Consider the following 22,478-nt stretch of genomic DNA (forward strand, 5'->3'; position numbering starts at 1 on the left):
AGACTTGTTTCTATTTGATGTATAGATTATTTTATATCTATGAATCCAACCACCTGTACCTTTAAATAGTTTTATAGTTTTGAAACAGAATTACTTTTAAAATATTTTTTTTCTTTCAACAAGACCCAGATGACTTGTTTTAAGGGAACAGGAAAAAGTTTTAATAATCTGATTTGTGCAGCTGAGTCACAGAAAAGTTTTTGCACCACCTATTCACCTACATTGTTAATAGTTTTTATACATAACTTTTCTGTTTACTCAAAGGTGCTTATACAGCCTGGATAAGTGTTTAAATCTTTAAACAGCCTTTTTCTGAAATATGATACATTAGTGTTAAGTTACTGAGATGAAAGCACCTCAGCCTTCCCATTATTTGTCGCTGTCTGCCACTCACTCAGGCCACATAAGTCCCAGTCGGCTCCCCTCAGCTACCTGTGAAAAACAAAATCACCCACTGCCTTTCTGTAAAACACCTCCCTGCCGCCTTTGACAGCAGCCTCCAACAAATTTCTGCCTTTTTGTGGCGGCTGAATTTCAGACGCAAACAAAACAACTGCGGTCGAAAAAGACCAGACAAGTCAAGTACACAGAGTGATGTTCCTCCCTTTCCTAATTGTCTGTTGTCTCTAGGGTGTGTTATCTAGAGGGAAGCAGAGATGAGATGCAGTCGGGGCGGCTGTTTGTACTTGCCACTGTGTGGGATGTGAATGATAGCTAGAGGCCTGAATGATATCATTAGCGAACTACTGGTTTGGCTAACACACTCTAGTCCATCAGAGTGGGGAGCAGGAGATGCAGCTAGATATAAGATAGCGAGGGAAGAGCTGTGGGAGGACAGTTGTTATCCCTCTCTGTGTTTCGATGCTTGCTTTTGTGTCTTATCAAAGACCTCCAGTGTTGACAGGGAGTAGCTCTTTGCAGAAGCCCTGCTGACAGGCCAATCCACTTGATGCATCCATGTAGGAAAGGGGTGGGGAGCCTGAACAATCCCTGCTGATAAATCACTATTAAGTGGAAACGATGAACATCAGCCTAAGAAAGAATTTTACATGAGGAGCTCAGAAATTGCTTTAATTTACAGTGCTGGTTGGTGTAAAAAAAAAACTACTTTTGCAATGTTATTTGACAGACCAAATGTTAGATGTCAGCTTATTGAATCGAGTCGAAATTCTCCCTTCAATTTGCCTAAGCTTAACCAATTTTGTAGCCTGATAAATCAGACTAAATGGGAGATGAAAGGTGTTATTTAGTCAGGCCCCAATTAATGAGACATCGGAAGATTGTTGATGAGAACAACCGTTGTTTTTCAAATCATGTCTGTGCCTATTGGTGGAAACAAACAGCCTGTCGGTAAAACGGCGACCATACGTTCTTAAAAATGAATGAGCGTAGGGCCTCTTCTTGCACACGCCATCCTTGGGCCGCTGCAGACGGGCTGCGGTTAGCCCTGGCTGCCATTAGCCTCAGAGGTCCGCTGGTTGCCGCCGTCCTCTCAACTTCAGAAATTATTTTTAGTTACGCATTAAATTGGTAAATGGACCATATAGTGACGCTTTACAGTATATTATTCTCGCCTCAAATTATGTTCAAATGTACTTTTATTGAACAACAGCAACAGAAAGAGAACTTTTACTTTCAATGGACCTCTCCAACTCGCAGGCAAAAATGATTTTGGCCGCTGGCGGGTGGGGCTAGTTTACTAGGCTACCAATTTTGCAAAATCTGTAGATCTGCCTTAAAAGAAAATTCTACAGCATACTGAGAGAAAGCCTTGGATACAAATGAACAACACACTTTTCAAATAGTTTTCCCCCCCAAAAAAATGAGGCCTATTTTTTACCCCTCAGCTTCATAATTATGCCCTACCTTTTGTTGTTTTATGCTACATAAAAATTAAATACTTGGTTGTTGTCATGAATACCTCTGCAAGCCACTGTAGATCAGTATTTTGCTGCTTTCTGGTACTAATTTATTCTGACTATGCTGATACAGCTGCTTGCCTGTCTATATTTACTGTGACTCATGGCTCTTTTTGTAAACACATGTGAGTTTACCTCCTGCTGGTGGAATATGTGATTATCTGTCAAAGGTAGACTCACTGTAGGGCACTATTCTCACACTGATCAGATACCGTCAGTATTATAAGCAACCATTTTAAAAAGCACCGGTGGGATAGTTCGAAGAGGTTTAAATTATGACGGAAAGGTGCTCGCAGAACAAATCAGGATGATGGAAATTGTCTGGTGTTGTAGCAACAGAGCTGGGGCAAAAAATATCCCAGAATGTGAGAAATAAGATGTAAGGAGAGAACGTTGTGAGGGTTAGATGTGATAATTATGCGAGGATGGTTGGGGGGGACATGAAGATGAGTGTGGCTGGCTCCCATCTGTGCCTGCTTTGTGCTGTCCTTCCACAGACTGCTCTGGCCACACAGCAGAAACCAGAAGCAGTCAGATCTTAACCCATTCCAATGGACTGTGGTTTAGAGCTTATCAGTCTATGTCTAACCTGTAGGTTGATATGAAATAAAGTTAGGGCTGCAAAATTTGTAAAATCCTGTTAAAGTGTGATATTGCTATCCCAACTGATTCGATATTGGTTAGGCTGTGATACTGGAGGTGTCATGCATTTATGCTCTGCATGCCAATAACATAACACCAAGCTGGGTGGATGCAGCACTTAACATTGGACTCATTTATTGGCCACGGTCCTAAAGCTAACAGAGAGGTGAGAAATTAAAATTTTGGAGAGCAAGGAATAGAGCTGGGCGATATGGCGATATATATCGTGAGGACGAGAGAAACATGTCTATCGAGACCTTTCTCCTCTATTTTTTCTATCGTGATAAACTTTTTTATTTTATCTTAACTTTTTTTAGCCAAGATTCTATACTGTTCACTGTCATGGCCGCAAATTGCATAACTGGTGTTCTTGGTTTGAGGTTGGGATTCTCATATTAGGAAACAAGATGATGGGTAAAAAATAGGCAATGAAAGATTTTTTTCAACCCTGTCCATCTGAGGGACTATGAAAACATAAAATGCAACATCAGTTGTGGCATATCGTGATATATATCGTTATCGTGATATAAAATAATCCATATCGTGATATAGTTTTTTTTCCATATCGCCCAGCCCTAGCAAGGAATGATAAATTTGGGTTAACTGACATTTTCATCGAAGCAGTTAATGGTAATGTTGCAAATTGCATTCTTTCCTGATGTTCGGCAGCACACCAATAAAGTGTAGTATCTAAGAGAAGGTGGTGTCGATGTTGAAACATTTAAGAAAGGAATTTATTGGCTTGAGGATGGAATAAGTTAAAGATTTGAAGATCACACATAGATGTGCCCATACAAAAAATGGATGGAGGAAATCACAAATGTTTCCCATCTTAACTTGCCGGTAGTGCGGGGAGAGCACTGAACAGAGAGAGAGCCCTGAAGGCCCTGTGATACCTGCAGAGATCAGGCAAAAGAATCGATCAACAGGACCTCTCAGTTAGTTACACACTACACAAAACTAGCCCTTTCAAAACAGTGGGGAGAAGAAAGCCATTTTTGAAAGGAAAAAAAAACAACAAACAGGGAATACAGTATAAGGTTCTATGGCCATATGGCAAACTAGCTGAAGGAAATGATGGGTTCAGTCAGATGAGTCTAAAAAATGCTATCAAATGAAAAAAGTTAGTTCTTTGCTGAACAAAAAGATGAAGAAAATCCTGCACATCATCTTAAGCACACTCATGGTAGAATTATGGTGGTAGTAGTATCCTGAAGTGGAGTTTCTTTTATTCAGCGGGGGCAAGGAAACTTGTCAGAATCAGACAAGTCAGGAAGCGAGATGCTATGCATGTCTGTTCTGAATGGGCTAAAACATTTTTTTGTCATGGTTTATCTTCAGTCGTTTATACTTGTAAGTTAATTTGTGCTTCTAGAACTTTGACTGTACCTATGATAGTTGTTTTATTTAAAAGCACATGATTATACCAGCATGTCATCCTCAGATTTTTTGTGACCAGGCTGACTATGCATGTTGACAAAGACAATATTACTCATTCAACAGTTGTGCCTAGATAGAGAAAAACAAAATGAAGAAGAGAAGTCCTTATCATTTACTATAATTATATATTTCATTTTCTCATCCTTACAGTTTAATATTTACCATGCATATTTTGGAATATAACCAGGATGTTGTTTCTCTTTTTTTAAATTGAGTGTAACATTTTGAAAACACAACATTTCTGATATTTAAAACTATGCTGTACAATCTAAGAAGTGGTTTGGATGTAGCATGAAGCACGACAATAAAAAGTGCTCCCGTAACAACAGCTCCCACTCTCCATCTGGGGCTGTTAGAAACTGTCTGCGAGCCGATGCAAGTGGGAATTTCTGTCTTAGATCCGTTTGAATGACAACTAGCTCGCTGACTGCTCTCCTGCCTCCATCACATCCTCATGTAGACATGTGGGTACATTAACAGACATAAAGCTGGCAGAGTTACCAGTAAGTGAGTGAGATACAGCCCCACTGCCAGCCTGTGTCTGTTCTCTTTTAGTATAATTCAGTGAGACAAACACGCTTTGCTGGTCGCAGCAGAGCTGCCCTGTAGCTGAACCTGTTATGTTTGAATATTGTTGGTCAAACTAAAGGGTTCAGATATTGGGGAAACTAGTAATTGCTGTAAATTCTGTTTGGAACACTGACAGTGTCTTAAAACAACAACAACAAAAAAAAAAACTAAGTCAGTATATTAATATGTAGGCTTGTAGGACAATTTCTTGCATGTTTTGTGACCTGGATTCAAAGCCCTTGTATAATTTGAACTGTCACATACTCCATGTGAGCTGACTGCTGACCATCCAGAGTAGGATGTTCACCAAGGCTGGCACTCTTTGCCTACTGCTACTTAAGAGTATGCAAAGCAAACGGCTCCACATGTTCAACTCAAATAGTCTTTACACATGCAGTTTAATGCTGGTTCAGCATTAATAACTCAACTAGCCTTACAATCAGTTTTGGCCAGAGGTTTATATATCAAAAGGTAAGGGAAATCTCAAACTGCCCTCAGTTCTTGGAATGGAGATTAATAAGCATGAAAAACTTTTACCAGGTGTAACAATAATTGCACCATGGTGGGAATGCTCATTATTGCACCATCAGTAAAGGTCAATATTTGTATCCTGGTGTTTGATACTGATTATGTAACATGAGAAATGTCTCACTTGAGATTTTATAGATTCCAAAAAAAGAAAAAAAAAAGAAAAACAGAAAACAGTCCACTGGACTTTGATTTTGTTGAGTTCATGGTTTTGGTCTCTCTTTTAGAACTACAGTAAATTATACAGCGAGGAAAGTACGTATTTGAACACCCTGCTATTATGGAAGTTCTCCCACTTTGGAATCATAGAGGGGTCTGAGATTGTCATCCTAGGTGCATGTCCACTGTGAGAGATATAATCTAAAAATTCTTTTTTAACTATTTATTTATATGATACAGCTGCAAATAACTATTTCAACCTCAGAGAAACTCAATGTTAATATTTGGTACAGTAGCCTTTGTTTCCAATACAGAGGTCAAACGTATCCTGTAGTTTTTCCCCTGGTTTGCAGACTCTGCAGGAGGGATTTTGGCCCACTACTCCTCCACACAGATCTCTACACTGCAAAAAATCTGAATCTAGATAAGTCATTTTTTTATCAAAATAAGTGCATTTGTTCTTGGATTGAGGAGGTAAAGGAGACATTTTGCCAGTGGAACAAGACAATTTACACTTAAAATAAGAAAACACAATTGCATTGTCTTATTTCAAGTGCATTTTATCTAATTATCTTATTTTAAGAGTAAAATTACTCATTCCATTGGCAAACTGTCTCATTTACCTGCTCAAATTAAGGGTGAATACACTCAATTTAAGAAATTCTTTACTTATTTCTAGATCGTTTTTGCAGTGTAGATCTGTCAGGTTTCTGGGCTGTCACTAAGAAATACGGAGTTTGAGCTCCATCCAAAGATTCTCTATCGTGTATAGGTCTGAAGACTGGCTAGGCAACGCCAGAACCTTCATATGCTTCTAACAAAGATACTCCTTGGTTATCCTGGCTGTGTGCTTCGGGACATTGTTATGTTTGAAGACCCAGCCTGGATCCTCGACTCAATGCTGAGGGAAGGAGGTTGTTTACCAAAATCTCACAATACATGGCCCCGGTCATCCTCTCCTTAATACAGTGCGGTCACCCTGTCCCATGTGCAGAAAAAAAACAAAACAAAGCATGATGCTACCACCCCCATGCTTCCCAGTAGGGAGCTCCAAACAGTTAGTGGAATTATGACCAAAAAGTTCTATTTTCGTCTCATTGGACCACATGACTTTCTCCCATGACTCCTCTGGATCATCCAAATGATCATTGGCAAACTTAGGACAGGCCTTGACATGTGCTGGTTTAAGCAGGGGAAACCTCTGCACCATGCATGATTTCAAACCATGACGTCTTAGTGTATTACCAACAGTAACCTTGAAAACGATGGTCCCAGCTCATTTCAGGTTATTGACCAGCTCCTCCTGTGTATTTCTGGGCTGATTTCTCACCTTTCTTACGATCATTGAGACCCCATGAGGTGATATCTTACACGGAGCTCCAGTAAGGGAGATTGACAGTCATGTTTAGCTTCTTCCATTTCCTAATGACTGGTCCATCAGTGGACCATTTTCACCAACCTGCTTGGCAAGTTCCCTGTAGCCCTTTCAAGCCTTGTGGAGGTGTATTATTGTGTCTCTAGTGTCTTTGGACAGCTCCTTGGTCTTGGCCATCATAGTAGTTGGATTCTTACTGATTGTATGGGGAGGACAGGTGTCTTTATGCAACTAATGACCTCAAACAGGTGTATCTAATTGAGGAGAAATGGAGTGGAGGTGGACATTTTGAAGGCAGACTAACAGTTCTTTGAGGGTCAGAATTCTAGCTAATAGACAGGTTTTCAAACACTTATTTGCAGCTGTATTATACAAATAGTTAAAAAAAAAAACATAAATTGTGATTCCTGGCTTTTTTTAGACTCTCACAGTGGTCAGGCACCTACTATGACAATTTTAGACCCCTCCATGATTTCTAAGTGGAAGAACTTGCAAAATAGCAGGGTGTTCAAATACTTATTTTCCTTACTGTATAAGAATACCCTTTAGAATAAATTCTCTTTCCATTGTGCTATAAATGGTTATTATTTATTAAGGGGCGTAACATTTCATTTTAATAACGATTCAATTCATATCATGATCCATGGTTTTTGATTCATGGGCGATTTTGGTTCATGTTTAAGATTCAATCCGATCCGATTCAGTGACTTGAAATCGATTCGGTAAATCTTTAGCCAAAAATAAAACCATTGTGACTGTGAAATAAATACCTGTGTACTAGAAACCTCCTAGATGTTTGTTGTTTCTTTAAATGGAACTTGGGTATAAATTAAATAAGAATTAGTAAACAAACAACAGCAAATTCATGTTTTATTTTGTATTCAACTAACACTCCAGTTTGAATCAATAGGATGTTAACCTTTGTTACCATGGAGGCGCTCCAAGGCAGCGGCAAAGAGCATCACCTCTTGACAATTTCACAAAATAGGCAGCTTAAAATGATACAAACTAGACATCTAACCCTTATCTATGATCGCCAATGCCTACTGGAGCTACGTTCATAAAATGTTTTCAATATTGACATTTTTTACCATTTAAAAAGCTGCGGAGTGCTACGGACGGATGTCAACAAGATAACAGCGGAAAATAATGGACGGAGTAAGAGATGTGAGAGACGGAGTAAGCGAGGCTGCAGAGGGGGACTAACTGCAAAGCTAAAGAAAGATCCAAATAGACCACCGCTTCCATCAATACTGCTCTCCAACGTCCGCTTGTTAGAAAACAAAATGGATAATTTCCGACTCGAACTCTCTTCAAAAAAGGAGATATGTAACTTCTGCGCCATCATTCTGATGGGGTCTTGGTCTTTTTTTTTCCACAGGGGGGAGCATCATTAGAAAACTATGTACTGCCTCTTTATGAACAATTGTCTGACTGATATGTATAGAAAATCATATTCACTCAACCAGTAAAATTTTTTGGCATAAAAAATATAAACCATTGTCTCAGAAGATGGAAAATTTCAAAGGACTAGATTTTTGGGGGGAAGAAGCTTTCACTTGTATTTAATAGAAAAAAAATGTTTCGTTAAAAATGATAACCAGTGTGAATGATATTTATTTGCATTAGAATGAACAAGCCTTTTTTACGTAATTGGATCAGTGTTTTGGATTTTTCTACCGTTATTTCGTTGATTTAGTTTTTGGCGATAGTTTAAAGTCTTAGAGGTAAGGTGTCCCTTTTATCACTGTAGCTCCCAACACTCCCACACAGGCCACAACCATTACTTCCAGAGGAATTTATTTTTAGATTAAATCAAATATAATTTCTAAACATAATATGGTATGGTTGTTAATAAGTGTTAACTTAACTGGAAATATATAAATGCATATATTATTTATAATTGGGTAATATTTAAATGTTTTTTTGAAAGCTTTCAGGAAAGAAAGTTCATGCTTAAGAGAAAGTTACCAAACAGTAAAATATTTTTTTTCTCCCTTATCTTTTCAGAGACCACCAGAGAAATGCCGCTACATTGTGGGTAGTGTCCTGTGTGAGGGTGAAGAGAAGCCAGATGAAGATCTGCTGAAGCTTTACGAGAAGTTTGGCTACAAAACCTTTTCTTTACCAGAAGTGAGCTACGCTGTGACCTCCCCCTTCCCAAACACTAGCCCCCTGTCATGTGTGCTTGCTCCATACAGGGTTTACCCTCGACTCGTCTCCTACATTGAGGTAAAGACACACTCTATGTGATGAACAGAGGTTTATGTGGGTTTTATTGTATTCATTCCACTTGAAGGAATCTAGAAATATTAGTTCGTAAATTTGAAATTCATATATATAATTTTAATTGTATAATATATAATTGTTCCTATTCCTTTTTTCACATGGATTGCTGTAAATCATTGCAAAAGTTTTTGATTCCGTTTAAGCGGTTCTCTTTTCAACTTCCTGCTTGTTCGTAGACCTCCACCTGTATTGTGTTTAATTCATCACTGGATCAGATAAGCTTTTTAAAGCAGATTAAGAATAGATGAAATTGTGGGGGAATGAGGGTACGGCTGAGTCCTGCAGCCCATACCGGTGGCTGCATGTCCTCAGGACAGACCGAAGAAAGCTCTTTGGCATTTACATATGACATTTGCACACATGGATTTATTTAAGGGGCATCCTGTTTACGTATTATGCTCTCTCTCTCTCTCTCTCTCTCTCTCTCTCTCTCTCTCTCTCTCTCTATATATATATATATATATATATATATATATATATATATATATATATATATATATATATATATATATATATATATATATATATATATATATATATATATATATATATATATATTCTATTATCTGTCTGTCTTTTCGCTGAAGTTTTGATCACAGCTAAGACAAACAACCTTAATATTTATTGAGTCAGATCAACTTTCCCTTCTTCCTTCTTATCAACCAAAGCACAGAAAGTTTGAGTATTTGTCAGGCTGTTTTTCCTCTCTAATTTACTCAAGCTCTTATATTTCAGCAGCCCAGTAAAGTTTCTGGAGTTACCTCTCAAAGCCTTAAATGATTAAAGCTGACAATGGGCCATTCAACAAGTCCCTCATCTGTTGTTGTTTTGCGTTGAGCGTAATCCAAGGACGCCAGCAATGGCATTGTGCACGAGTTATAACAGCAGAATTTTCTGTTGTCATATTTCTGTTGTCAGAAAACTCAGATTTTCGTCTTTCCTACTACTTAATTAATATTTAAAATCAAATAGACTTAATAGGTCCTCATGGAGAAATTGTTCGTCTACAAAATATCCATCTTATCCATGGGCAAACTCTTTGTATATGTTAATTTATAAAAGAAACAACAAAAAGTTAATGCTTTTGTTGTTGAACACTTTTTTTAACAAATCTATTGATTCAATGAAAACATTAACAAACAGAAAAGAAAAATGTTAACTTGTTGACAAGAATGACTAGTAATCAATGATTTTTCTGCATTGTGAGAATATTTCATGTTGCAACATGTTAGCCGTCTGTTAAATCATGTTCACTGGGCTTAAGAGTTTTAGTAAGTGTGAACTTCATTAGGGACATTCTTGTGTAAAATCTAATGCTAATTCATTTCAATTAATATCAACATACTTTATTAATCCCAAAAGAAAATTAAACATTGTTGTAACTCTTCTTCAACAAAATGCTGTAGATGTTACTAGCTATAGGCAGGAAGGATCTGCTGTAGCTGTCTGTCCTAAAGCGGTTCTGCAGAAGCCTCTGGCTGAAGACACTGTTATTGTACGACAGTTTCTTCAGAGGTTTCTGATGAAGACGATGCCCAGGCTTGTCCATGATGTTCTGGTCTACTTTATAAACACCTTTTTCTAAATCATCTCTTGATGTTCTAGAACTCCCAGAACAGAGCCAATAATCTTTATCAGGTTGTTGAGGCTCTTTAAGCCAGTTAGTGAAAAAAGTGCACAACCAACTAACTTAATAGTCTTACAGTTGATAAAGGTCCGTCTAAAAAACAAAACTGGGATTCTTTTTGGGTTTATTTCTTTGTTCCTCCAGAATTGGACAAAGAAACTGAACTCAGACTGCCATTAATTATGGGACCTTAATTAAATCAATATAAGGACAGTTTTTTGATTGATCAATCATTCTGTTATTCTAATTATATTAATCCTTTTTATTAATTTATATGTAAACAATGAACATAAAAAGCAGTCCTTTTTCTGCAAGTCTCTTTTCTTAATTTTAACATGAACATTTACCATACACAAAACTGCAGATGCACAAAAGGGGGGTGTTGGTCTAGTGGTTAGAAAATGCATCATATAATACCACTGAACCAACATTTTTAACAAGCGTCCGATTTTACCCACATTCATCGAAGCAATCATCAAGAAGCAAACAATGTTGTGGTAATCATTTGTGGTGCTGTGGTAAAATGAAATTTAAAATTACATAACATAGCCTAACTAAAGCATGAAGAGAGCGAAAGAGTGAAGTTCCCAGCTGGCATCCTTATGGTGTACAGTGACACAGAGGTAGTTATTATTATCGACAGATGTCCAGTGGTCCACCATCAGTGCTACACACATCGTCTCGACCAACTTCTAATCTGTCGTGGCTTTCTCCAAGGCATGCTGGTCATGTATTCTTTTAATGATAGTTCACCTTGCAGGTAGCTTGTAAGATGACTCACCTGTGGCCGCCTGGAGAACAAACTCGAGCCCATCATCTTCAACTACGCTGATGTTCTTAAAAAAAAAAAAAAATTTCACCCAAGCAAACCTGGCGGTTTTATAGTTGCGTCCATGTTAGCACTAGGGCTGGGTATTTTTGCCAAAGTCCTGAATCGTTTCGATTTTGATTCATACAGTTCTAAATTGATTAATTTTGATTCAATCTGTTTTTACTGTGTTTACTGTGTTTCAAAATACTCATCTTTTAATTTTTCCCGTCACATTAAACACAAAGTGCAAACTTGTAAATCAGACAGTTTAAACTTGAGATGTGACCATAACAGTCTCATAAGAGCACTTGTTTGTGAAAAGTGAAAAAGTGAAGCCTCGCTTGAGCAAGTGAACGTGACACAGCAGATATTCATGAGCTGCATTATCTTGACTGCAAAAAAAATATTTGCAGCACTGTCTATAACAACTACAGGGTGTTTGCTGGTCAGCCCCCATTTTTTAATGTCTTCAATCAACCTATTGGCTATATTTGCAGCTGTCTGGCTTGAAGTAAGCTTGAGTGCATCTTTCTTGTTCATTTGAATGTGAACGTCACGTGTGTCACTATAAAATTAATCGATCTCATTCCCTGGACATCGATTTTGCAAAAATGTAAAGGAATCGATTCAAAATAAATACATTTTTTTGCACAGCCCTAGTTAGCACATTACATTCGCAAGACTAATTTGTTCATTCCTCACCAGACATACATCCGTGATAGATCCCAAACCAACTGTGAGAATAGATTAACGCCGGTATTTTTTTATTGCCCGATAAGAGTCTGGCGTCAATGGGCTGCGTTAACGCCGAGAACGGCCCACCACTAATAATTAGACACAAAATAAAACAAATAAGACTGGATTGTAAAAGAGAAGCAACTGGGCTGGAAACTTGGAGAGAATTAAAAGTTGTTCATCATACCAGTTAGTTTTATCCCTTCTTGAACACACATGGATCAAGAGTGGCTTGTCACCACAGGCTAATGGCATCCAGCAGTTTGATTCAGGTCCCTCGTGGAGAGATGCATCTAAAAGCTGCAGGGTTGGAATTCCGTTTCCCCCAGTTTAAAGTAATTAATTTTACCAACATTTCCCATTGTTTTTATTTGGAGTAATAACATTTTAGATTTAGAGTTCCTACTTGAATCTCTGTAGGGAACTAAAAACAATGTGATGGTACGGAGGCACCACGACCTCAGGGCTCATGACCGTTTTGAAATACCAGAGGAAGGCATGCAAAAACCTGGTTAGCGAATATATAAAAAAGGTTTGATTGGTGCTTTGATAATAAAGATTTCCCAATTTCTGATTGACAACAGTGTATTCATTTTTGCAACTTAAAAAAAAAAAATCTCTTATTGATTCTCCTTTTATATCATTTATTTCTGTTTCCAAGTTGCCCATTGTATGGCCTATCAAAATTAAATGTCTTGATTGAGTGAAAATAATTTTAAATCTTAATCAGCCTGGGGAATTAATACCTTTGGCCCTATCTTTATGTTTAGATTAACTCAAACAGCACAACACAGATCTTGTTTCAATAATAAAATCTTCTGATCAGCATAATGAAAGGCTGTTTTTGAACTCTGAAAATATTTTCACAGCCTGTCATTGATTATCTGCAGCAGCAAGGGAAACATGGCCGCTCCTCGTGTTCGCAATCCATTCTGTTTGCAAAGTGTTTGAATATTTTTGGTAATATTAAGTAATGTTTACAGACTATTTGGAAAATCTTAGCATTCCTGCCCTGTGACAAATTATTTATTGTTGAGACCATGATTGAAGCAATATGACAATGAGTTGTGAAAGAAAAAAAATGAATAAAAACATCTAAGGCAGGGTATCAGTCACAGCTTTCCATATGATCCAAGCAAGCCCTGTTTGATCCTTATGAAAGAAACATTTAAACGCGTGAAGTGTACGTGCTAACAATCACAGTGGTGTTATTTCAGGACCTGGCTAAGACACAACTGGAATAATTTCCCTGAGCAGAAACAAGATGAGAGGCTGATAGCTTACTTTCATTTTGTAATCCACTTATCTGAATTGAGCTCAAGACATCATGAAAGCCTCTTTTCTTTCATTTCCCTTTTATACTGTGTCTTATCTTAATTTAAATTGCTTCGCAGGTGCCACAAATAAAATATTTTGGCAAATTTCTAAACGGCATAAAACATCTCATTTATAGCATCTGGCTGTGATTACTGTAGGCCACACAGGAGCTTTGCACCCCTGTCTTAGCTGTTACATCACACAGATTGTATTTGGCAACATATTTATACTGTGTTCGCAAAGTATAAAGGCCCTTTGAAGTGACTCTCTGCAAATATTTGTTAAATACTTTAGAGCAAAAATCATGTTCTCCATTAGCAAGTTTTCTCAATACGTGTGGTAGTTAATTTAATGGGGAATATTATCTTTCTTATAGCTGTTTAATTTCTGTTGTGTTCTCAGTTGCTACTCATTAAAATGCATTTACATTTTCATGTCTCAAATAGAGAAATGTTGAAAAAGCAGGTAGAGTTGCTGAAAAGTGATAAGGTACTGTAAGAATACAATTTATCCTCTGAGTCGGAGGATGAAATGTCTGAGTGGGAGAGACTTAACAAACCAACACCCTACAGAAAGATTTAAATGAAGTCTGTCACAACCCAAGTCAGTCTGTTGTTCTTCAACTCGATGAAGTATCGTTTTTAACAAAACAGGTAAATTTAAATATTCACACTCTTCCCCCGACCAGATAGAGATTGATAGCTCTGCTTTTTGGGCATGTTCTCCAAATTAATCTCCTTTATATTACGAGAAAGTTAAGCTCTACCATAGTTATATAGATGTCAAAACACTGTCTGAAGATACTGCAAATGACAAAATTGACCTGTTAATAAACTAAAAATGCTTAAACTTTGATGTATTTTAATAGAAATAGTTATCAGTATCTAATTTGTTCAAAATAATGTCATGACAATGACCAGTAAAGTACTTTTTTTCCTACACTGAATGCATTTACTTAAAATAAAGCAGTTGTTCCTAAATATATTCATTTGAGACACAAAGAAAAATTGTTTTGTTTAAAGGTTACATATCTTTCCAAGAAGTTCTGCCAAGTATCTAATAAACTCTGTCCTACCTTCATTATGGTAAAGCATGCCACAGTTTAGTATGCTAATTGGTTCTGCTTTTCAAAGTATTTTCCTTTTATAGTTATTAAATTATTTGGAAATCTCTTTAGTAACATGTGCTGAAGTGAGAAAATTGGCCTAGAGAAAATAAATAATTTTCACATTTTAGAGACCAGTTTCAGGGAGATGCATGCACAGCTGTGTGTTGCTAAGCACAGCTTATTATACTTTCTAGATGTTTTAATGATTAAAAAGAAAGTGTTCAGCATATGGCATGTTCTATTTGCAGCGAATATTCATAAAATTACGCTTCTGTGAGATTGACAAAAAACATTTATGTTAACTGTCTGAAAACAGGCAGTGAATGCACAGGAATTTAACTCATTACGTTTGCATGATGGTAGGAAAACTCATTCCTAACAGCGTTTGCCCCCATGGGTCACCCCTGATGGGTGACCCTGTCGTTCTGGATTGACCCTTCATCCATCCTGCATTGGAAATTTAAAGGAGCCCAAATCAAAATGTAGGTGGGTTGTGGTAGGGACAGGAAAACGCCTTCTTTGATCCTCTCCAGCCCATCTCTACATCTTTAATGCATCCTTAGCTTAAGGTGCTGACTCTCCTCACCGCGTTCTGTTCTGCTGTTCTGCGTGGGATGTTGCAGAACAGCAGCGACTGAAGCAGCAACGCCATCAAAGGCGCAGAAGACAAGCGAGAGTTGATAAGTGAGATGTGTGACTTGGTGAGGGAGCTTCTGTCACTGTGACTGATAGCCAGATGGAAATTCAGTATGGAAGAGAGACCCACCTCTGTGCACTCTGTCCTGAACATGCGCTTTAAAATGCAGGTTTCATGCAGATGCATGAGAAACTCCTTCATTATTAACGCTGTCATTCCTTAGTGTCGTTTCCTCCTCTGTTACATTTTTATTTAACGTCAGGCTTCACTCCTTTGAGGCTCTCACAAATGACCTGAAAATAACAGAGAACATCCATCCAGAGGTGGGGATGGCCTCTGACCTGCAATACTTTATATTGTGTGTTTACACTTAATATGCCTGGTATCTGCTCGCTCTGCCATTTTGAAGTCTGTAGAGGGAACACTCATCTATAGAAGCATGGTGCTATATTTAGACTCCCTCGACGATGATCACAGTTTTGCCATGTGTTCCTGTTCTTTCCCTTAAAGATGGCCCAATGTACATGGTGGACTCCTTAAACTACATATTACTGTATGCTTTCTGGTTTCCTGAGCCAGACCATCTAGGTGGAAAATTCCACTTAGGATGTTTTTCTTTGTTATATTTTTTAAAGTTCTATTCTAGTAAATGTCTACTTCTCTTTGAAATTCAACCATTTAAAATTTGATTCATCTTTACCATCTTATGATTGCCTCCAATTTACACTAAAGTTTTCAGTTAAATACATACAACAAAGTATATAATTGGACAACTTAACCTTTTTGTGAATTTCTCCGGTTTCTGTTTATTTGTGCAGTTTGAATTTTTGCAGCATTTCTTGAAGTCTTGTTACACTCGTATAAAAAAAAAATGAATTGAGACAAGCTGTGGTGGCGTGTGACCACTATCAGTGGAGGAGGTTGATTATCCCTGGACTTTCTGTTGGACAAGGTTTCAGCTTTCAGCCTGGAGCAGAACACATATTCTGGGGCCGGTCGAATAGATGAAAGCTGTCAGTTATCAAAACATGGAGAAGAACAATAGGATCACCTACTTGGAGAACGGAGTTTGTGAATGGGAACAATCTACAGGGATGAATGACGACATCATTACCAGAGTTTAGATTAACCCAGGTCAGATGCTCGCAGTGGCTGCTGTAACGCAGAAGAACCAGGAGAGATAGGCTGTAAGTCTACTGATCAACAGGTGCCTACATTTCTTCAGTCCCATGGGATTAATCTTAACTGTATGCACATCAGGGTTGCCAAGGAGAAATTCTAAAGATAAAGATGCCATCATCATGAAGTTTGTCAATAGAAAACAGAAAAAAAGTTTCTCTTCAACAAGAAGAAGGTTGGGCGGGACCAAAGTCACAACATCAGTGAGCATCTTACCAAGAGGTATCCTAACAAGGCCTGGAAGGTCAGGATCCTGAAGAAGCAACGGAAATTCTGCCCACCTGGATGGCAAACTACAAGGCTTTTATTGAACAGTATGGATCACCAGTGGAGGCTAAGGTTATGGTCATCAGTGACAATGTGGAGTTTGATAAAGTCAAATGAGCACCATGTGAGTACAGAGTGTTAACAGGATGGCACAATTAGGATTTTAAAACATAGACCATGTATTCAAAACATCTGGAACTGAGGACTTTAAATACATGAGTGCAAAACATGGAGAAGGACATTAAATCTGAAAATTATTTTTGCAGTGACGTCATTGGTAGTTGCATAATTCATATTTCTTTCATTTTCAGTGTGCTCAACTTGTGTACAAACTTGACCAACGTCAAAGACTATCCAGGCCAGTTAAAACATCCAATTAGCATCATTACTATATCAGAAACATGCGCTGTGATTAAATAAGTTTAATTTTTCATAACCCTTTTCAACATCTGGCACTAAGTTCTACATGCGTAATAACTTATAACATTAATTATACATGAGTTATTTGGTTTGTCGGAAATAAATAAATAAATAATTAATTCATTCATTCATTATTTCAATGTTTCGCATTTATTTTTATGGATGCCTGGATCGTTGCCTGAATTAAACAGCCCTTAATGGCACAGCCTTCCTTGTTACATAAAGAAGGATGTTTCAACACTGCGGTCCCAATAACAAATCTAGGTGGTAAACTTTACATTTATGGTCACTGAATATTTTACACAGTAAAACAAGTCTGTAAACATCAAAGTATTCCAAGTCTATAATCATGTTTGTCTCTGTTTGATTGGTCTGAATCTCCTATTCTTAGTGACAGTTCAGTGAAGCAGTAAGTTTGGTTGATAAGAAGCAAAAGCGTTAGTGATGTTCTTATCGATTATTGCTTCTCTTCATCTCTGGTAGACTCCTTTCTGCAGCTCCAGCAGGGCGTCACGCACCATGGTGCCAATTAGTCCATCTTTTGGAGCACATTTGGGTTGCGTGTCGGCTGCTTCATCTGTGACCTGTGCATGTGGAGTCATCCGTCTTCTCTTGTCTGTACAGGTACCCTTTGTTTGATACAAGAAAAAGAAGGCGTCTAACATTTTTCGGACATAGACTGCCTCAAATCTTGGCCCGGCTGTTTTTTCTGTGCCCCTTTTCTCAAATGGTAATTTATAGAATGGAAAAATCTCATCATTTAATCAATCATCCTGATATACATCAAGCCTTTGTAACCTGAACGTTTTCAGGTGCTACACACAAATCCACCTGCATTCTAAATCCTGTTTATGTGTGTCGAGTGTCTTACTCATCTGATATCTCTGTAAGGTTTACTGACTTGATTTCAGCTTATCGCAAGTCTCTATAAGCCGCTAAGTCGGCAAGCACATTTTGGCCTTTAAGCAAAAGTTCATGGCCTTTAAAAAGCAATTCTCTGCAGCAACTTTTTAGCTCAGTCCAAATCTGTCTGATGTAGCTGACTTTGTAAGAGTGGGTTTTATAGATTAATGCTATCTTTGTATCATCTTCCTTACAAGAGTTTCACAATCCTGTAAACTCAGCTTTAAAGCTTTTAAACTCCACTACTACCTGAGCTCCTTTGTTTCCTGTCTTTCATTACTGGACAGACTGATTAATCCAGATGTGTCCGGATAATGTTGTGTTAGTGGATGGTGTAAACGTGCAAAGTTGATTGTGTTCATTTTCAGTTCTGTCTATATGTATTCTTTTTGTTGTACTTTTTCTAATAAAAGATTAAATTAGTGTTGTATTTGTGCATGTGCATTTCTTTAAAAGTGGAGAGGGTGCAAAGGTCTTTTAAAAAAATCCTCCACTAAACCTTTAAGTGCAGCAAGAAATCCTCTGCTGTTAGCCTTTTAAAATAAGTATTTATGCAACTTTCCTCAGCTGATAATGAGAATTTTGAGGCTGTATTAAAATGAGTATTCCTCTATAAATTTCAAGCTCTGTGGCTAAGTTACTTATTCATTATTGTGCGATTACCTACGTCTTAAATCTTGCTTTACACGACTGAATCATTACGCTTTGAAGAAGTGCTGCAAGGAGGCTGTGAGTGTGAGGTGGATCATTATGGTGTAATGGAAGAGGCTTAAAGTATAACAAACTGGAACATATTGATTTTTGAGATTCAAGTTTAAGTGACTAGCATTTATTCAAGATGGGACAATTCAAAATGTTGGGAAGGTTATATGGCTAATATAGTCATACTAAAAGTCTTCTGCATTGTCATTACCAACCATACTGCCTTTTAGCTTCTGTAGCTTATACAAACCATAAAGAAGCACTCCTCATCCTCTGAACACCCAAGCTGATACTTAATAACTGACTACTGCAGTCACAAGCATAGAACTAATTCATAATTTACTTTATTTGTTCTCACTCATGGAAAACATTTTTAGATCATCCTTGTTTTCTGCAATTTCTTGTTCATTTTAATATGGTACGACTTAAGATATATTGCATGGAGAATACAATGAACACAACACAACCATCAGCAGGAAACTGTTTCCTAAATAAAATGACTGGATTTTCCTACAAGACAATGCCCCTTGCCACAAGAAAAGGTTAAAGGCTGGATGGAAAACCAGGGAATTAGAACTACACCTTGGCATGCTCAATTCCCAGATCTAAATTCAGCTAAAAACCTTTGGGAAACCATCAAGCAAGAAAATAAGAAGGACCACAAACTCCAAAACAAAGCAAAGCAAAACAAAGTTTTTATATCAATTACTCAAATGTGCATCCAAAGACTTAAGCATACAGAAACAATATACTGTATAGGGACGTCTCAAAACAGTTATTGGAAGTACAGTGCCATAGCTTCTGATCTGAAAACTTACATGATTTTGGTTATTATCAAGAAGATCATAGAAAAAGGCTACATGTCAGCTTATGATTTAAACTATTATGAGCTGGTTTTGTTATTATTTTTCTGTCCAAACATATTTAAGCTTAAAGCTACAGGACATTGAAAGTCCTTTATCATGCTTTTAAACCCATTAGGAGTCCCCTATAGGGAAATAGAAGATGAGATATTACCTTTTGAAATAAATGGATGTTAATTTATTATTATGAAATAGGGTTGCAAGGAAAACACTGGCTTTCAAAATTATGCCTGTCCGTTGTCTTTCAAGGCAATGAGTCGATGCAATCAGCTGGTTTTCCTTAGAAAACTTTGAATCAATCTGACTGTGTGATCTGACTGTGTTGTCTCTGTAAAGTGCTTTGAAATGACATGCGTTGTTAACTGGCGATTTATAATTAAACTGAAATAAATCAATAAAATAAATATATAAAAGATCTGAGTACGTCTTCAGATGTGGCCCAAAAACATTTTTCACAACTTTGACCTTACCTAATAAAGAGAGGCAGTTAGTTGCCTTGTACAGAAACTAGCCACTTTGACTTAGCTCTATATCCAGAATCATCATGCTCTGCTTCACTTCACCCCTCACCGGTTGGAGAAATTGACCGTTTGTTTACAGTGTGGGCACAGCCTGGTTAAGGTGGCTGTGAGGCAGCATTCCTACGTAGATAATCTCCAACCGCTCGTTTTTGCTCTTCAGGGAGTGGCTGCTGGTTATTAAATCCATGAATAATAATAATATATAATGGAAAACTTTATAAAAAAGTTAACCTAACCAAGAAATTGGAAAAAAAACAAAGATGGTCTAATGATTTCTTGCATGTCTGTATCATGACATTAGAAATAAATATTCTTTGTTGAAGTCTAAATGTTACAAATAAATGCACCATCTCTCTTTGCCAGATTCCCATTAAAGTCTAGCAGTTAAAATGCATATGTGAATCATAAAGTATGCCACGTATAGGTGCCATAAAAATAAATGTTACTATGCCATATGGCAATACCATGAATATAACGGTGAATGAACCCTGTTATTTTTATGACCTATACCAGCAGTTGTTAAAAGTTTGGTTTCTACTGCTCTGAATTCACAGCCTTTAAACTTGGGTTTTATATTTTAAAATGACATTAAATCCATTGAAAATGAACATGTTGCTCATATTAATGAGTTTCGGGCCTATGTGTATTCAGAGTTATTTAGACGCTACTGTGAAAGAAGTTTCATTTTTAAATGACTATACTCACCATACTTTTTTTATTATTAAAAAAGTAAATTTTTTGTGCTGTCACTGATTATTTCCCAGTCATCTCCACCTGTCTGATTCTATATGTTTGCTCAGAATTGATGGTCAAACTGTAATTTTTGTCCAATATGAAACCCTGACCTGGAGGTCAGAGGAATCATGTCCGTCGCTCCCCATTATTACAGCCTCATGTCTGTCACTCAGTCTGCTTTAGGAAGAAAAGGTTAACATTAAACCTTCTTAAAAAGATGCTTATCTATAGAGCGTTAATATTTCACACCCTTGTCTCTTGATTAACCCCAGACAAGAATTAAGAGATGTATAAAAATGTTTAACTGTTCTTATTAATAAAGCTTTATTTCCTTGATTCTTCTTTATCTGGTGAAGGCTTTGTCTCTCTGAATTTATGAGCCTGTATTTCAGTGAATGCATACTAAGATGCTGGACTTATGTAAAATAGCCACACAGACCAACTCTGGCCTTTGGGCATTTCCGTCATGAAAGTAAGAGTGGAGAATAACATGATGTTGGGAGATGGAGCATGCAGATTATGCAGAAATATCCTGGTAACACGATGGTGAAGGCTTTGTACTTGCAACTTGTCACTGATACTAAGATTGTTGTCTCTATCTTGTTGTGTTGTATTTTCTAGACATATATGCTTTATGTAAAATTTCGAATTCCCTCTTTGAAGATGTACATATTTTTGATGTTTTCAAAATTAAACTAAACTGATGGATTGCCAAAGGCGATACAAATCTTCAACCCTTTTATGTCTAAATTAGTGCCAAGCTGTTGATTTCAGTCTACTTTAACAAGCTTTGATGATCCTTGGATGGTAAAATTAGAAAATTAGTTATCTTTATAACTTGGTTGATGCATATATATAATATGAAGAATTGATTGGTCAATATTGACGACATGCTGATAAAAACAAATTCTATCTTGGAAGCAAATGCATGTAAAACACTACTCAAGAGTAAGTCTGATATTGGGATTCCATATAAGTTGGAAGGTTTCTGAAGTTTAATATTCTTTACTTTTTAAAGTCATGAATAATAAAAACTAAAAACAAAGTATAATTCAATCGCGCTCTGCTATTGAAAAACCTCCCCCTACAGCAACACCATGTTAAAACTAGAGATGCTCCAATCAGCATTTTCCAAGCTGGCCCTGAAAGATTTTTTTTTTTTTTAGTTTAAAAGGAAAGCTGCAGATTCTGATTTGCAATGGTGCTGATATTTTGCATTTATTTATTGAAGAACCATAAAAACACAAAAAACACAGTAGTTCAGACTCTAGTAAAAAGTCCAGGAATTAGATTATCCCTATTTATGAACTTAACCATTTTTCTTTTAGCTTGTTCTTTTCTTCCCCTCGATATAAAAAAGTGTGTGTCTGTGTGTGTTTATGATTAAATCAAACTGGATTAAGTATATCTAAGGGGTTTGATGAATTTTAACCTTAAAATTATTGGATTTATTAGTTTTATGGTTAAGTAAAGGGAGGAAAAGACGTTTTTCAAAACTTGGCATGTCGATCACTGATTCTCTAATTGAGTTTACAGAAGCATATTGCTGAAAAGTAATTGACAGTATTAAGATTGTGTCTAAATCATATCCTTTGGTTGAAGCTTTTCAGATTGGCCATTAAAAATGAAAGATATCCAGGCTTTTGTGAGACACTTGCAAACCAGTGTGTTAGTGTGTAACTATTGGGCTTTTGATTAATAAAACGAAGGGTAATGAGAATGTATTTGTTT

The 22,478-nt window shown here is 37.1% G+C and overlaps 1 protein-coding gene across 2 annotated transcripts in view; it reads left to right on the forward strand.

Moving 5' to 3' along the window:
- Positions 1 to 22,478, forward strand: part of tex264a (testis expressed 264, ER-phagy receptor a) — a 110,985-nt gene that overhangs the window by 28,570 nt on the left and 59,937 nt on the right. For both annotated transcript variants that reach the window (XM_038279980.1, XM_038279981.1), the window contains exon 2: positions 8,644 to 8,865. In XM_038279980.1, coding sequence (XP_038135908.1) covers positions 8,644 to 8,865 — 222 coding nt within the window. The remainder of the gene's footprint in view (positions 1 to 8,643; positions 8,866 to 22,478) is intronic.

Source organism: Cyprinodon tularosa, unplaced genomic scaffold (genome assembly GCF_016077235.1).
Source record: "Cyprinodon tularosa strain WSP-4 unplaced genomic scaffold, ASM1607723v1 ctg154, whole genome shotgun sequence".
Taxonomy (NCBI): Eukaryota; Metazoa; Chordata; class Actinopteri; order Cyprinodontiformes; family Cyprinodontidae; genus Cyprinodon; species Cyprinodon tularosa.